This window comes from Gymnodraco acuticeps, unplaced genomic scaffold (assembly GCF_902827175.1).
Source record: "Gymnodraco acuticeps unplaced genomic scaffold, fGymAcu1.1, whole genome shotgun sequence".
In the NCBI taxonomy this organism is placed as follows: Eukaryota; Metazoa; Chordata; class Actinopteri; order Perciformes; family Bathydraconidae; genus Gymnodraco; species Gymnodraco acuticeps.
This window is the reverse complement of record NW_022990224.1, coordinates 2,348,013-2,366,052: the sequence shown is the minus strand read 5'-3', so window position 1 is coordinate 2,366,052 and position 18,040 is coordinate 2,348,013. Positions and strand designations below refer to the sequence as shown.

General features: G+C 40.9%; 1 protein-coding gene and 1 long non-coding RNA gene across 2 annotated transcripts; both read right to left on the bottom strand.

The window, feature by feature from the left end:
• Nucleotides 1-2,375: 2,375 nt before the first annotated feature.
• On the bottom strand, nt 2,376-7,732 carry tmpob (thymopoietin b). Its single transcript, XM_034218783.1, has 6 exons — nt 7,099-7,732; nt 6,863-6,980; nt 5,874-6,038; nt 5,691-5,791; nt 5,250-5,356; nt 2,376-4,261 (listed from the first exon to the last, which is right to left on the bottom strand). The coding sequence occupies exons 1-6, from the start codon at nt 7,327-7,329 to the stop codon at nt 3,889-3,891; spliced, it is 1,095 nt and encodes a 364-aa protein (XP_034074674.1). The 5' UTR covers nt 7,330-7,732; the 3' UTR covers nt 2,376-3,888.
• A 5,786-nt stretch (nt 7,733-13,518) lies between these two features.
• On the bottom strand, nt 13,519-17,403 carry LOC117547799. Its single transcript, XR_004569242.1, has 3 exons — nt 17,341-17,403; nt 16,928-17,109; nt 13,519-14,057 (listed from the first exon to the last, which is right to left on the bottom strand). It is a non-coding gene; the product is annotated as an uncharacterized LOC117547799 (long non-coding RNA).
• Between the last annotated feature and the right edge of the window lie 637 nt (nt 17,404-18,040).

Sequence of the window (18,040 nt, the reverse complement as noted above, 5' to 3'; positions counted from 1 at the left end):
GACTATATATAATATAATAATAAAATACACGGAGCCTCTCTTTTTCCTCCCTCTCTTCAGACAGCGTCAGTGTCTGTTTCATGCAGCAGCTGATCCAGTAATGAGTGACCCGGCCGACAGTAAAAATAAACATATTTATGACTAGTTTAGGTAGTTTGAGAGGTGTCTCCGTCCTGTCAGATTAGACTTCACTCGCGTTTATGTCCATATCGAGAGAAAGATAAATAATCTGAATTCAGTGTGCAGTTTACTTTGACGCGGGGGTGAGCAGCAGAGGTGGGGAGAGGCGGGGCTATTGCGCAATCATTATCAGAACATGAGGGCGTACACACGGAGCTGTTTGACCCCCCAGAGCGTTGCGTATGCCGTTCTATCCACCTTGGGACCCGTTATCGTTTCCTCAGTCGTTTAGTGCTGTATGCGGTCGTCCTCGTGTGGCCGAATGGTATATAATATATGACACTAAACAGTAACGCAAACGGCCGTTGTTGTCCTCGTGTGGCTGCAGGAGGCTGCAGCCACACGAGGACAAAAACGGCCGTCCAGGGGGGATCTTACTCGCTAATTTTGTCGGAAGGTTTAAACTTGAATACACGTTGACTGGCGAAAAACTCTGCCCGGTTCCCTCTGCCCCCACCGCGGAGAATAAACAGAAGGGCAACCATGACAACCATGCTTCTTCGCTGCTTTTGTGGAGGAAGTTACAGCGCCACGTACAGGCTCCTGCATATGTACTGCAGCTTCTCCAGCGGTTGGAGCTAAACGGAGCGGTCTCGTGTGGGCAGACACTAGGCTTGTTTGAGACAAGCGAGACCTGCGCAATTTCGATCAACGTCTTGCTAGTGCGTTGCATGATGGTTAGTCATTTTGTCCGACTTGCTCTGGAGGCTCGCCTACATGAGACGTTGAAATCTCGCGGGACAAAGACGCCCGCAGCCTTGAGAGCGAGGCGCGGCGAGGCGGCGCAGTTCCTCTCCACGGGCTGCGGAAGCGAAATGCTTGATGGGAAACGTCTCGCTGGTATCTCGAGCTGAGCGCTCATTGGTGGTTTTTTCCACGTGCTGCTGATGAAACTCTCCAATTGGCTCGGCAAAAGTTTGTTGTTGTTTTGTGTCCGTTTTACGTCGCCATTTCCATTCACATTTTTCATCATTGTTCAACAATGTTTATCATCATGACATTAATATCTATATATTTTATACTATACTTGCACTGCTTACCGTTTTCATACTTTATATATCTTAGCATATTCATACACACTGTTCATACTGCTCACAGGCTGATATCTAGTGTATTCATAGCCCTCACTGTTTATTCATCATTCAATTCATTCTATATTTTATTCTGTCTATTGTGTACATTACTTTTCACTTTACTGCTTGTTGCACCTGGTTAGAAGCTAAACTGCATTTCGTTGTCTCAGTACCTGTAATATGTGCAATAACAATAAAGTTGAATCTAATCTGGAGCAGGAACAAATGTATTTACTTAGTACATATCTGACATTAATGATTAAACACATGTGTGCATTCTTTATAAATGCAAACCGAGTCAAGCCGACTCCGGAGGTGGCGGTATGCACCTTAAAGTTGTTTGCAATCCGCCAAAAAACCGAGAGAAGAAGAAGAGGACGAAGCCGACTCCGAGCTGTCCGACTTCAGGCGAGCTTTTTGAGACCTCCCCCGGCTGCGATCGGCTATTCTCGTCTACTTTCGAGGCGAGCCGCAACGCGTCTCAAACAAGCCTACTATCCGGATAACAATTGCGTGTGGACGGAAGCTTGTTTGCGATTGCGTTTGCGTTAATCCTATGCGTTTAGCCGTTGTCGTCCTCGTGTGGCCGGGGTCTAAGAGATTAAACAATTATAGCTGTTGTTTGGATTAGGAAAATTACACTTTAAATTCACGATAAATAAACATATACGTTAAACGTTGGCCCGGCTCGGTCAAGCTGTCACGCAACATATCCTTACAAGGAAAGAGGTCAGAAGAATATAATAAAATATAGCACAGTAAGGAAAGGTGATCTGAAACCTTACTTACGGTAAATCATTAACGCCTTTTTCTAAGTATTATTAATAAAGTAGTTTAAGACGATGCCTGTGCTGCTGCTGCTTTTTTTAAAGGGTTAATTAACGGATTAAAAATTGAGATGGCATGTGTTACTTTCACTTTAAGACACATCTTTACATAACCCCTATTTAATTTGTGAAGCATGACATTTGTGTAAACTTTAAATATAACATTAAAAAAATTACCTGAAAGTATGGATTGATTTGGAAAATGTTTAGCAGCGTTGAATACATGTTTTGAAAGACACATTTTAAATCACTGGTGCGTCCCAGACGGCCCTTAAACAACACACAGAACAATATATCTGGTAACAGCCACGTTTATTTTATGATACACTGCTTATAATATCATAAATACATGATTAAAAATCCTTAACCACATAACCCTAGTTGTTTCTGTCCATTGTGGGATCTGCCTGATAATTAATCACTCGTTAAGTCAGCAAAATTAAAATTCAGTATCACTTTCATGTTTTTCCTATTGCTTTCAAATGTTACCTTAAAATATGCTATAAAAAAATTCAACACGCCATTTTAGAAAAATATCAAAATAGAAACAAAGATGCCCCGGAAATCTTTCCACGCCCATCATCACCTCCGTTGACCCCCCCCCCCCCCTGCAGGTGACATACAGTCTCTTCATCGTGGGTATTCGGCTCTGGTAGAAGTGGTCAAAGAGGCCTGAAGAGCTTGAATTGATTTACTGTCCCAAAAGGAGTAACTTTCTCCATGCGTCTTCTCTGCAGATCTACCATAATTTGACACATGCAGAGTGAGGTGGGCTATGTGGTGCATGGCAACAGCCAGTCCTGCGTAAAGGACTGAAGGATCAGAAATCTGACAAAGAAAGCACAGCAAAGCACTAAAACCAAAAGCATGTAAACTCAAATCAGCACACTGGCAGGGCTGGAAATTCACAAATCATACACAGCAACTTCAGTTTCCCTCAGGAAGAGAAATGTCAAATAAGTATTACATGATCAATAATCAAACGCTGTTTCGTTAAGAACTTGATTTGAATGTTGTGATGAAAGTAAATAATCATGATAACAATACGGAGTGATCAGAAAGTACTTTTTTTCGTAATTAAAAAGAGCCCCATTTACAATGATAAAAGCTGTGTTCAGCCACTGATCACTTTTCTTTGTATATCTTAACCTGGACTTGGGCAGATTTTCCTCATGCAGTGATGGAACCTGATTACTCCGAGTCTCCTCCCAGCAAGGACCACATACAAAATAAAAAATAAAACGTTGAGCTGAATTGACCTGAGCACCATTGAAATAATAAATCACTCTACCTAACTGTAAAATTCCTCTGGAAACACAAAAACATTCTGGTTAAGTAGTAGCACTGCTTTGTGCTTAAACTGGGACGTGCTAAGAGTGTCCAGGCACTTCACAGTCAGAAAAAAGCCTGGCACAGAGAGTTAGAAACTACAGTATGACCTTCATAGACTACAACCATGCATGGATAAACTGGCCTCTCCATCCTGCACCTGTTCTTCTACATACAAGGGTTAAATACGCACAAAGACACAAACAATTCACAGATTAAAAACAACATTAAATGAGTCTCTTCTGACTGCCACAAAACAGTGTTATCCAGAAGCTACTGTGATCCTCTTGTGGTGTGAGGGAAGCTGCGGTCCAGAGAGGAGAAAGTTCATGGCTACAATTCAATCTGTAACCTCTGTCCAAAAACACTTGGGTAAAGAGAAGGTGAGCCAAGTTTACTGCGTGTGCTGTGTGTGTGGCAGGCGGCAGGGAGATGGTGGTGGTGGTGGGGGGGGGGGGGGGAGATGAGAGACTGCGTCTTTACTTGCCGGCGACGCTGCTGCCGAGGCCCAGGTAGCGGGCTGCGTTCTTCACAGCGCCCTGAAGGGGGACGACGACGCTCTCCAGGAGACCTTTGAGGGCGTTGATGTTATCTGCATCCAGGTTCTGGTAGACATAGAAGAGAGAAGCAGCCACCGCCACAAGGAGCAGGAGCTTGAACAAGATGGAGAGGAAGCCTGCTTGGGCTGGAGCTTTGCTCGAAGAGACGGAGCTGCCCCCTCTGGAGAAAGACTCGGAGAAAGAGCGGGGCTCAGAGTGGACGCTGCGCTTCACACGGGACTCATCCAGCCAGTAGTCACTGGGCTGCAATGGCCGCCCAGCTGCCCCTCGGATCGGACGCCTGCAGGTCGCACTGAGCAGGGAAAAGAAAGTCAACCTTATAGGCGAGACACAAGAGTAGACCATCTGGAGCTTTTAATTCAGGGTATATGCAGGAATCCTGAAGTCAGATGTAAGACCTATTAAGACCCTTTCCGTACATTTTAAGACCTCATCGCCACTTCGAGTTTTAACCGGTTACATTGGCGACACACTTTACCTCACATTATACAGTATTGATTGTTCTTCCTCCTTATCTTCCAACCATTTGGACGCAAACTTGCATTTCCCCATAACGATGTTGTTTAACAACCGGCGTAAACGGACCTTCGCGCTATCAAGCAGTGAGCGTGCGATGTCCTGTTCAGATGACGTCAAATCCAACGGGATGCCATAAATAAACTACACAGAATCACACTACACACCTACGCAATGATTACATTCAGGCAAACTGTAGAATACAACCTCTTTGGACAATTTATATACTTATTGAAAACAAGCTACAAAATGTAATACCTTGGAAAATGCCGTTTAATACTTTTTAATAGCCTTAATTTTCGCTAAATTGATTTATCAACTTTTAATACTTTTTAAGACCCCGCGGACACCGTGACCAAGAACTAGGTTCGTTATCAAATAATACGCCAAAGAAAATGTCAGAAAATTGTGGGAAAACTTCCATCCCTGTTTCTAAAAGTCCAAGTTGAGGATTTGTTTTGCAAAACCAAAACATACTCAGTTTAATGAGTAAAGCAGAGAAAGGCACCAAAGTCTTCATATTGGAGTTGCTGAAAAAAGCATTAACTGCCATTTCTCCATGAAAAATGCCTTTTAAAATGTACAAAGTAAGGATGTGAAATTGAATTGAAAGCTCTTGGAAAAACTAAGTGAACCTTGATTCAAGATTTAAAATAATATATTATTTAATAACCAAACGTGTGTTGTCAATGATCTTTTTTATGTTCAACTTTCCAGCTTATATTTGGGTTATTATTTTGCAGGAAAAGATTCACGTCCGTTACCTCAAGGCTGTTGGTGTGCTTATTTCATTGGCGAGGATATCTTCCACCACACTCTCGCTGGCCTTCTTCGGGGTTTCCTCAGTAAGAATGTCCTCCTCCACCACCACCTGTGGGTGTCATTAGAAAGCAGTGTTAAATCAAACTAAAAATATAAGAGAGAGATAAGATAACAAGTACTTTATTGATCCAAATTTGGGAAATGTTTGCGTTGCAGCAGCATAAAAAGACAATAAAAATGTAAAGACAAGAAATAAACAAGAAAGTAGAAAATATACATGTTGAATTTACAAATGAACAATAACAAGATTTAAAGCAAGGTATTATACATAAGTATGTGACAGATGGAATATTAAATGTGAAACTGAATAGATAAATGTAAAATGTACAGTGAGATTTTATTGGATATCTATTTCTAAGATTGGAACTGGTTAAATGTCTCACCTTAGCGAGTCGTCTGCTGCTGGTTCTGGACGTAACTGGAGTTTTCCCTCGGCTCCTCACAGCCTTCTCCACCACGGGAACGGGCTCCTCAGCAATCTCCTCTGAAAACACACGTAATGTTTAAACAAACAAAGTTTAAGTGAATAAACAACATGAGTTAAGCTTTGTCAGAGCTCAGCTTACCATCTTCCTTGTCACTGTAGTGGTCAGAGTTTGTGTTTCCGTTCTGGTTACTGTCCACCTTGGGGAGAGCTGTGACCTCTGTGACCTCTGCAGGAGCTTCAGGCTCGGCTGGAGGCTGCTCCAAAACCTTCTGCAGCTTCTTCTCATACAGGTTACGGGTGGTGGCTGTATGAAGGGGAGGAGGGGACAATAAAGGATGAATAACATACAATACATTGATGGATTTTATGTAATTTGGTTCAATTGAGTCTGATAACTTGCATCAGTGTTCGTACAGCTTTAAAAAAAAAAATTCAAGCATTTTTCCAGGTAACCAAATTAAAAACCAAGAGCCTCAAAGCAGTTTTCCTCATATCTAAATATTAACTACAAATGCAATTGTGGAAAATATAACTTTAAACAATGTCTTTATGCCCAAAGATATCTATGCATGTTGTCACTTATTTGGCCAGCTGTTCTTATAAACACTGATAGTATGGTTTACATAAGCAATGATGTAGATTAGACACCAGATAATGTTGCAAAATCAAGCATTTTCCACATTTTATATACAAGGATATACCTAGCCTTAAAAATCGACGATTAAAATAAATAAATATTTAAACATGATCTAAACTTCATCTAATAACCATGTTTGGAATGCAGCTGGTCAAATGTCTGAAAAAGCTTTAAGTAAACATCTGTTGGTGAAAATATGAATGTAGCGTTTACTTAAATGAGTGATTGTAACTGGATTTAAAAACACAACATATCAATTTTGAAATTAGACTAAAACATGTCAACACAAAGTTAGATGCACTCATTTTAAGTTTACTTTAAATTAATTGCTTTGTTACTTTGATTTCAAAAGTGGTAAAAACATAATGATGATAAATATATTACTTATTTCATGCCTTTGTATTAAAAAAAAAAATGCAATCTAATCCTTTATCCCATATTGGAAACATTTTTGTTCCACAAAAGACTGAGATGGGGCTCCATGAACTCACCAACAATGGGTCCCGTTTCCACACCATGTTTGTCCAGCTGTTGTTTTAAATCTTCATCTGTGAGATCTGTCACCTCGGCTTCCTCTGAGCGAGGCTTGTCTGTCTTTTTTGTAGCTTTCTGCAAGAAAGATTTAAGTTGCATATCATTCATCAACTCGCAACTTAAACGTGTCCCATCATTCAGCACCACTTCACAGTTAATACGTGAATTAACAGAACAATTAAATAAAACCTACTCTTCCAGATCGACTTTTGTTGGATACCACGGGAGTGGGCAACTCTTCATCGCTGGAGAAGGTGTCTACAGGCGGGCTCTTCTCGTTGAGCACCGTTAGGTTCTTCAGATACAGCTGAACGTACACCTCTTTCTTATGCTCTCCGTTGGGAAGTGCCACATTGTTGGCCGTGAGCTCATTCTTCAGCTTATCCTTCGTGAGGACCGACGGATCTTCCAGGAATTCAGCCATGCTTTTTATTTTTAATCTATCGTGGTGCGCTTTTGTCTTTTCTGCAGTTTGCGCCTAAACGGAAACTAGCTCAGTTCACTTTAGCGGCTACAAACAACAACACCGGGAAACGTGACTGAACCGCGCTGTTGTCAAACACCCGACTGGCGCCAATTTAGCTCGCTAGCACAGAAGCGGCTTACAAAGTAAATACCGGGTTTAAGTGTTAGCCTGCTGGCTGTTATAGGAACAGATAGCTTTGGTATTTTTCAATCTGATCCGAGCATGTGCCGCAAACGGGACAAATGAAAACTATCAAAACAAAAAAAGCGCAAATTTGATTGAATTAGCTTAGCTTAAAACCGGTCTACTTGTGCTCTGTCTGTCCGCGGTCTCAACAGGGCCCCAACAACAACAACCAGCCCTGCTATTGGACGAGAGGTGTCAGTAAGCTGCCCTCTGATTGGCTGGCTATGATTGGGAAGGCCACAAAGAAACGGCAGCAGGCCGTGTGTTTACAATGGGCGTTATACATCCATGGTTAAATCCCGCATACGCTATTTACACTAGTGTCTGATTTAACTGGCGTTAGTGTTTTTAAGAAGTAGACAAATAAAAATGTACATTATTTATTTGAGTAGCATTGAGTGACGACAGAACAATGCTAATAGTGGTTAGATTGTAGTGGTTGCTAACAGGAGTTCCACCTGTGTAGCATGTTTGTAGCAAGAGTTATATAGTTGGTTTCAGTGCATTTCTTAGATTACAATTGCAATTTTCAACCAAATGTGTTTAAACTCCACATCATCTAGTCACTTTTTCACATCATAAAAGCATTTTTCGACAGTCCTCGTGTAGTTTTTCGTCCATTATGATTGTTAACCTTTTATTATTTCCCTTCTTAAACGGTTTGTCATACTTTTGACTGTAGTAGGGAGGGTGGGTGTGTTAAGACTCAACACGTGTTGGTTTATGTTCAACTATCTGTTGTAAGACAAACAAATTACAAGCCCCTTCAATTAATGTTATTATGTACTGCTGTTTTATTATCAAAAGCCTTACCCCTCAAATCATGTAGGCAATAGGCATCACTTCATGGTATACCAAGTCATTTCATGGACAAAATATGTTGTGAATTGATTAATTGCTTTCAGGTAAAGTTCTACCAAATAATTGTTCCTATTATTTTATATATAAATATATCTTTTGTGGGTTGCAGTGTTGTTAAACAGTCCTGTCAATCCTGTCCAATCTTTTGAAATCCATCTCCTACAGTTATGTGTAACTTTTTACTGTTTAAACTGGATTTAGCATACAATCCATACATTTCTGCTGTTACAGATTGATTTAAGAAAAGCCCTTAAAGTTTTGTAAATGTTGTTGTTGATTAGAACAAATTCCCAAGAAGACTGATGAACGTTTTAGTAGTTAATGAATAATAACCAAGGATTTAAAAAAAAATATAACATCATGTGGTAGTGAATCAATGTTGAGCTATTTAGACGAAGTTTGCCTCCCTTTACAGAAGAGGGCAGCATGAGCCACACTTTTCAAAAGAAATATGGGTCAAGTTCTATTGGATTTTTCAAAAACGTTTTTTCTTGTTTTAGAGTAGTAAAGTTGAGGAGACACAATGGCATCCGCACGATGACCATATGTTTTCAACTTTGTCCTGGGCGCATCTTGATACCTACACAATCATATGTTACAGTACGAGAAGTAAAAGTAAAATCAAGAACAGAAGACGCACAATAATTCCTTTCTTCCAGTCCCTTTTTTTGACATATTTGAAAAACTTTATACCTTTTAGTCAGTAATAAAAGATTAAATTATAAATAAAAGCACATAATTGACAGATGATTCAATAATGAAAATATTCTAAAGTTGCAGGCCTACATACTCGCACACAGACATGGCAGTGTTTGACCTCCTGCCTGTCTCAGGCCTCTAACTCTGCGGTGGAGCCCCCCCTTCCCACCGTGGGGACAGCGGTTTGAGGTGGCACTGTGTGGCTCCCCACCTGTCCTTCAGACCTGCCTCTCTGGGGCTTTCTGGGATGCTGCTGCAGAAACCAAGCAATTGATCCCCACCTCGGCTCCAAACCACACTAAAATACAGCACTTCAAGTATAGTTCAGCTTTTCCATAGTGTATTTGCCAATGGAGTGTAAGCATAAAAAATGTTGAGCCCTTGAGAAACACCTCTTAAGCTTTCTTTGTATGTAATTTATACAGAAAATAAGGCACGGGCCAAGAATCATAGAGAGTGCCTCTTTAAGCATAACAGTCATGGCCTCTGAAAAATGATCAAAGCCCGTTCTTTAATCGTCAACATTCACGTTTTCAGAATGAGTTCATTTTAAATGGAACTGCTCTACCTGACGTTGACCGGTCAGCATAATCAACGACATTTCTTGACGGATGATTGTAAAATAAATCTAGGGAACAAATGAACCAACTGGCAGGGGAAAGACAAAAAGCAAGTTACGGGGAAATTCAAGTCCAGTTGCTTCAAGGAAGTTGGATTGAGCCGTTAAATGGTAAGTTTTTGGAAAAGACTGCACATCTCAAACTAAAACATCCATGTTCTAAAAGTGTTTCTTGATCACTTAGACAAATGTTGAACACAGACTCCTTAGTAAAGTTTATCTTGGATTTCAAACATTTGTAAATCCCAATTGAGCCAACCGCAGAAGTAGCTTAGGAAAAGTCAACCTTTACCACCCAGAGGATGTCTGATCCAATTCCACTGACACAACAAAACACGTACTTAGTTATACCTAGTTATGACATTTCAGCACATCGTATGATCATCTAATGGCCACACATCTGTTGCATGGTCCAGATTTACATTATAACTAAACACTCAGCTGTATATTTAATTTATTTTCATTACATTTAGTGTGACAAGATCCACATTTAGAGTTTTTACATAACCAAAGTATTTTATTGTGCCATCCAAAACTAAGAAAAGGTGTGTTTTCCTGCACTAATCTATTAAAAACAATCTCCAATCCTCAGAATATGTTATTACGCAGTGCCAAACTAATTAAGATCAAATCCTGGGCAGTTTCCTGTACAAAAGGGAGGGTAGGATGCAGGAAGTGGGAGCTGTGTAAATCAAAAGGAGCTGAGATTTGTGTGTCCTGGCCTCGAAACAGCCATCCAGTAGTGCTCACACACAGTATATTTTCATCTGTTGACAATCCAAGCTCTACCTAAAGGACACAAACTTAGTTGTAGACATTTCTGTCAGAAGGAAAAATGAGACTCCCTCTCTGGCCCTTGTTGATGCCCATTTGGCCGCTTGCCTGTTTGTATCATAAGTACTCCTCCATATATTTGCATTACTATTATGATTTGGGCTTTTCCCGTTTTATTTGGCCATTGAGACAGTACAGAGCCTTTCTTGCTCATGTCCTCACTGAACTTAAGGCAAAAATTACTGTGTGTGAACTTTCAGGTAGTGAATGAGGAATCTCTGTTAAGGCTCCACAGTGAGGCACCACTGGGACGCCATGTTGGAACATTGGGGGGAAAACTTAATGTAGGCGATCCATCTCTTAAAAAAGTAATGCACTGACAGAAAGTGCCTCTTCTGCAAATGCACTAAAACACATTATCCACCTCTCACTTCAGGAGATCCTTCACCCTGTGTGGATAGTTCAAGCGGATGTCATCAATTATTTTAATACTCACAATGGATCAAACTTGTGTTTCACATCTTTTTTTGGGGGTTACCCGTCATAGGGCAAAACACCTTTCTGTTTAACACCAAACAACACAAATCAAAGTTAGCAAAGTAGAGCATTGAGCAGTTGAAGAGCCAGATATTTTCCACAGTAGTTAGAAATAGAGGGAATAGTGCACCACAATTCATCAGAAACTGTCCAGAAATGCATACTGGAAAAATAAACAATCCAATGTCAGCTGACAAGTTCCCCAGATAAACATTACAAGGTGACGTTAATGTTTTTTTCAGCTTGTTTCTGTTGCCCCCAAGTGGAAGGAAATACATATTTCCAATTTGCGCTAAACACAATCACAAGCCTTGCCCAAACAGAAATGTATCCACTGTTTGAATGCAGACCTGGCTCCTCCATGACAGCGCCTTCAGGAACTCAATGTAACTCTACACTTTAACAACAAAGGGGAATTTATTTGAGCCAACACAACCTGCAAACAGAACACTTTCTACAACGATACGCAGTGCAACACAGGGTCAAAATGCTAAACTCTGAACAATTTCAAAAACCTGCTCATGTTTCATCACCAGGTTGGCCTTTTTCAACGCGTCTGACACGAGTGAACCAAATGGCCAGTGGCGACTATAAGAGAGGGCAACCTCACACAGGTGACTGCCAGACTCTTGAGTTAACAGGAAAGAAATATTTCCGTGCTTAACTTGGCTGAAGCTCTCAACAGACCTGCCTCTGCTTAGTTTTTCTGTCCGCATGGCTGAACACTGGTACCGGACCAGTATGGGAAGAGCCAACAACTTGTCAAAAGCCTCCAGTGATGTGTCAATTGTGACACCGCCATGCCCCTCGACTGTTTCCTCTCTAGTCGGGTGCATGAGCTCACAGGACCCTCACTCAAGCGAGGAGTCACTTAAAGGCCCTGACACACCAAGCAGTCACCAGAGGACTCGCCGACGCCGGCTGTTGCGTCGCAGTGTTCTCCTGCGTCTTGGCCATGTGTCGCACGGGAACACACCGCAAAGACTTCAGTGCGTGAGTGGCAATAACTCTCCTTACCAGCAGGCGGCGGTAGTGTGTATTCGTCATTCAAAAGAGGCAACAACCGGAAGACAGAGAAGAAGAACAGACCATGATATAAACAAACAAATAGCGTGTGCGTTGCATTTTCACTCTCGTCCATCTAAAACATGTTTCGTGCCGCACTGGAGCTAGATTTGGGTTCTTCCCGCTCTGTATTAATGTCATGTGGATTTTCCTGTCATGTTGACAGGTTATCATCATGTAGGCGTTGATAAAAGCTCATTCAAATGTTGTGTTATGTGTGCATGAAGGTACGAAATAAAGTTTTGCATTGCCTATCCTGCTATTTGTGTAATATTCTTTTAATCACACAGCGATAAGAAACAATAACAATGTGCCTACATAACTCTCAGTTGCAGCCCTAGCATTAGTATTGGTTATAGTAACAGCTAGTGATGGCGAGATGAAGCGTTGAAGCTTTCCAGCCAATTGGTTCGCAAAAGGGTTCATCTCATGAGGCTTCATTTGAACACAAACCCCCTGTTGGTCAAAGTGTGTAAAACAGGCCGAGTTCCCAATGAGTAAAGCCTTAGAATAACTCTAAACAACCAACATTAAATCATTTTCATGTTCACAATACTGTTTTTATTCCAGTTGAATGATTGTGATTGAAAAGCCTAAGGAGGTTGGTAAATATTGCAAAGGGATTTTTATTCCTTACTAATATTCATAAACGTAACCATGTTGTAGCCTGAGAAAGGCTAAACCATATCAAAGAATACATTTATTAACTACATTATCTCATTTAGCTGTAGCTTTTATAAACAACAAAAAATACGTATTGACGAGTCGTTGAACCAGGAACCCTGCGGTCGTGAGTCAACTGCTTTCCAGCTGATTCAAGATGAATCTCCCTGAAAACACTGTAACATATTTATTCCTGTATTTATTCATTCATGTTTTTTTCCCTACATTTATTTATGCTTGTATCTATTTATACTTATGACATGTTCCGACCTCTATATAAGTGAGGTTCTGAGCTTTTTTAATTCCATCGTGTCACCAGCGGGCCCGGGTACAGGAGGGGTAATTTATTATACATCCATAGGTATTATGAGCGTTGTGGTTCAACGGTTCAACCGATCAGAACCGCTTCCTGAAGCAGTCACGTGGTATCGACAGGCAGCGAGGCTTCGTTTGTCATCGATGACGTCACTGGCCCAAAACGATACAAGCCTCGATACATGCTTCACAAAAAGCTTCGGGGATTACTCGACACACGCTCCGAAGCCTCGGCGCAATACGTAACAGCTACAACATTAAAATACTTCTAGGCAGATTGAGGAGGATAATGGGAGAATGAACAGAGAAACATCCATCTGAATTATAATAACTTTATTTGTATAGCACCTTTCATACAGGGGATTGCAGTTCAAAGTGCTTTACATCAGTAAGAAATAAGATATAAAATCAGTGTAAAACAAGCAGCAAGAGCAAAGCATAAAGTGGGATAAAATAATGCAGATATATTATATATAGTAATCCCAACAGGCCACCTTGTTTATGGTTTGATTCAGTTTTAGTAGAATATAAAATACATGAATGAATGATGAACACATAAAATGCAGCCATACTATAATTATATTGAGGTACTTGAGACTAATCCTGCAACTGTATATAGTTCTGCTCCACAACAGTTCGAGAATGAAGAAACCATCACGTATGAAAGGCTACATGTGAATAGAGGGGCAGAAAAACGGCTTGCACATTTACATTTCAATCTTGAACAATGAACAGCGGTAGACAGTATCTCATTTAGTATCATCATCATGCGCTTCGCCGGAGGCCTTCGAGTGCTGAGTGTGCTTGGCCTCTCTCCGAGGCCGAGCGGTGCCGGTGTGGTGCAGATGGTGGATTCTGCCAGGGGAGTGCAGGGCTCAGCATCAAAGTGGAAGGACTCCTCAGTGGTGCTGGTCCAGGTTTCACTGCTGGTGCCACCGGGGGTTAATTCTGCAGCCACCGGACGTTCCTTAAGTTAAAAATAAATAAATTCACAGTTAGTTGGATTTCATACTTGCTTCTTAAAACTGTTTACTAAGCATTCATAACAAAACAAAACCCTGAAATGTGTGTGCCATTAGTTTGGGGTGTGGTCAAGTGTGAGAGGTACATTGTAGACACATTGTGATGCTCTATTCCAGTGCTTCTCAAAGTGTGGTCCGCGGACCACTGGTGGTCCGTGAGCGCCCCCTAGTGGTCCGTGAGTATATTGGTAACATTTCACATTTGAAATAAATGAATAAATGTAAGTTTTCCGCACTCTCGCGGGAATATCTCCGCAATGGAGCGAGCTTAAGTTTCACTTTCGATTGTATAATATAGCCAAGTGCAACACCTTTGTCACACATGTAGCCATGGCCGTATCTACCATTGAGGTCACCGAGGTCCGGACCTCGGTAATATTTTCCGAGCTGTGTATATAACAAAACTTGTGAAATAATTACACTAAACGGGGTTCTTTGTAGTACTTCCATTTACTGACCATGGGGGCGCTGCATAACTACGTAGCCTCGATTAAAGCAAACAGAAGAAGACGACATGTATCAACAAATCACCGCAGCCCGGACTTGTACCGGAGCAGCGGAGGAGTGATGATGTATCTAGAGATCTGAGTCCAGCGGGCTACTTGTGTTTCTGTTCATCAGGACATCATATGAGCAGCAGATCCTGTGTGAACGCTCTACGTTAGTCAGTGGACGTCCGACAACATGCACACTAACTTATATTGCAGCTATAGGCTATACTTTGGTTTAAATTGCGTGAATAAACTAGCTAGAGAGCTAAAGTTAATTACATTCATCCAATGTCAGAAGGATTACCTTTTAACAAACGTTGTAATGCTTTTCTTTTATTTCAATTTGAGTAAAACATCGAAGATATAACATTGTATTGTTTTCTTTTTACACTGACTCAGATATAATGAGAAGACTACGTCAGTCAGTCGAAGCTCAGCTTTGGTGAGAGAGAGAGAGAAATATGTAATGTGTCTATAACAATAGTCTTGTGATGATGTCATAATAACATACAATTGTATAAAACACAATTTGCTTACATCTTTGTTCTCTTTTGAGAATCAAACAAAACAGATTTAAATAAAAAAAGAATGCAAACAAACAAGTGAAATGAACTAAATTGCTGAATTGCTTTTGATTCACTGGCAGGAGCGACAAGTGAAGAGGAGCAAAAAGTGAACAACGAGGGAGAGATTGAACAAAGAGAAAGCGTAGAGGACAGAGAGAGTAATGAACAGGAAGAAGACAGAGAGACTCAAGAAGATGGAAGAGAGGCTGTAGGTTAGCCGTCAGGGCCCTCTGTGAGGGCCTAAGATATTCTACAAAATAATATTTAAAAACATTAAAACAAATTATATATATTTTAATATATTTTTTTAGTTATATTTTTCATTAGTTTTACCAAAATAACTTGATTTAATTGTATTTAAAATAACATTTCCAAAGAAATAAATCCTTCGAATCTGCCTATTCAGTTTATGTTGGAATGTGAAGAGTTAAATGAAAGAAGCTCGTCTCTGCAAGTTACTGTGAAGAGAGGAGCTGTTGGACGTCCAGGCGGTCCAGCTATGAATTCACAGAGGGCCCAGCTATAGTAACTGAACGAGAGAGTAATGTCAAATGACAGTACAATTGACCAATCATATCTTCCCGCTAAATGGGTGGGTGTTATTATGGCGGACTTTATGACAAGTTCTGCCCGCTGTGAAACGTTTCTTGTTTCCATAGCAACAACAACTTCCTGTCAACAGCGTTAACTCGCCTTCAAAATAAAAGCATGCCAAATTACACTTAAGACATACAACTGCAACGAAAGTAACAAACACAATGCAATATCCTTTTCAATTTCAAAGAACACAAATAGGGTTATTTACAGGTGTTGTTTTGTGTGGTAGAGGGTCGCTTTCATTGATGCGTTTTGCACCCCGGGCCGTTGTTTTGATATTCCGCTGAAGTATACGTATACGCTGCGACGTAATAACTCGAGGGAAGGGGTGGGGGTCAGAGGGCCTAGGTATAAAAGTCACGGCTCGCCACTGATGTTGACAATGTTTTGTGATCATTTTAGCCTCTTCTGCATGTCCAGATCATTAATAGTAACAATCAACTGATTCTTATTATGTATTACACTTTCAAAATAATTGATGCTGACATTGTCAGCCCACTGACATGGTTTGAAATCGATATATTATCCAATTTGTGACCCCCCATAGGACTTAAAAAGCACCATAACTAGATCATGAAAATCCCAAAAATATCGGGGGGTATCCCCCGAATTCCCCTAGCATGTTTGGACCTCGGTATTTAGGAAATCCTGGATACGGCCCTGCATGTAGCCGCCTGTTTGTACCATTTTCAGGCGATTTGTAATCTGTTCTAGAAAAACGATGTGTTTTTGGATATTTGTGGAGTTAGGTGGTCCGCGAGTGTTTTTTTATTGGTTAAGTGGTCCTTGGTACGAAAAAGTTTGAGAAACACTGCTCTATTCAGATGCTAAAGACATACTTCTAGAAGATTCAGAACACTACAAAATATAATCAAGACATATTTTATCATGTATTATTATAGGTTAAGATAAAAGCGTTATTGATCCCATGGTGAATTTCATAAGCTACACAGCAGTATATCATGTAATTTCAATGAGCTCCTCCTTTACCAGCTGCAACATTAAGGTGATGAGCACATCAATAATTATAATACAATAATATATATATTATTCTGTTATTGTTTTATTTAACACTGTAACCACCAAATGAATGAAAATAATGTTTTTGTAAATGAAAGAAGCAAGAAACACTTATTTGTACTCAACAAATAAAATAGTTACCATGATGGTGAGGTTCGAAGTACTCTCCTTCCTTCTTGTGTAGGACTCTAAAAACTGCAGCCTGGTTATGATCCACTGCTGTCTGCCAGTCCTTTGTGCTCCACAACTACCCGAAGGGGCAAGTCTCCTGTACCGGGTGTACTGGGTTCGCATAGAATCCCAATTCTTCCTCAGCTCTTTCTCTGAAGCACACAAATAAACGATGTAAGCAGTGTGGCTAGTTAGCATGTCCAATTCATATCTATATGCAGTGCCAAACTGCACAGCTAGCAACAGCTAGCAACAAGATAACAACAAAACACAAGGTTGAAATAACAAATTACATTTCACGTTAACGTCACTGTACGCTGGCAAACAATAAAAAGCCAACAGTATCTGCTAAAGAGCTCAATTGATGAAAAAGATAATCTTACCCGAGAAACCAAGTTGCGTTTCAATCTCTCGCCAGAGTCCGGTTTTCACTACTCGGTTCGAGTACCTTTTCTCTGTGATGTCGTACAGAGCTGGCCTCTCCTGGATCAATGTGATGAGCAGGTCTTCGTTTCCGTCATTCCAGATCGCCATGATGAGATGAAAAATGAATAGCAGTCTGTGTGTGCCTTCTTAAATCGTTTGTTTACGTCCTTCACTTCCGTTTCGCTTCTCATGCACTGATTCGCTAGCTGAACAGCCAATCAGAGTGATTGCTTGGTCCGACTGCCTGACCCGATATCGGCCATGCATCGGGTCAGGCAGTCCAAATAAGGCGTGTCACGGCCGACGGTGCGGGACACACCAAATTGAGTTTGGGCGACAGGACACGCTTCGTCTTCCGACTAAAAAAAACGGCCGAAATCGGCCTGGTGTGTCAGGGCCTTTAGGGAGCGTCAGCATCAACCGTACCCTAATGAACCAGAAGTAGACAATCAACAGAGACTCAGCAGCACTCCGGTAAAAGTGCCAGGTCAGGGGACGTGCCAACAGCTCAGTGCATTCAGCATTTTATTGCAATCGTTGGCAGGATTCAAGCTCAATTTTCAATTAGGTATCAAAAAAGAAAAGGGAATGGATTTCATAAAAGCTGACAAAAAGAAAGCTCTTTGGGGACCTTTGTGTGAGGTGCTTCCATAGACT

Coding starts and splice junctions, on each gene's coding strand:
- tmpob (XM_034218783.1), bottom strand. CDS start 7,329: ATGGCTGAATTCCTGGAAGATCCGTCGGTCCTCACGAAGGATAAGCTG. Junction 5,357..5,690: donor GCAGCAGACGACTCGCTAAG/GTGAGACATTTA, acceptor TGACACCCACAG/GTGGTGGTGGAGGAGGACAT. Junction 4,262..5,249: donor AGCACACCAACAGCCTTGAG/GTAACGGACGTG, acceptor TTCCCTGCTCAG/TGCGACCTGCAGGCGTCCGA.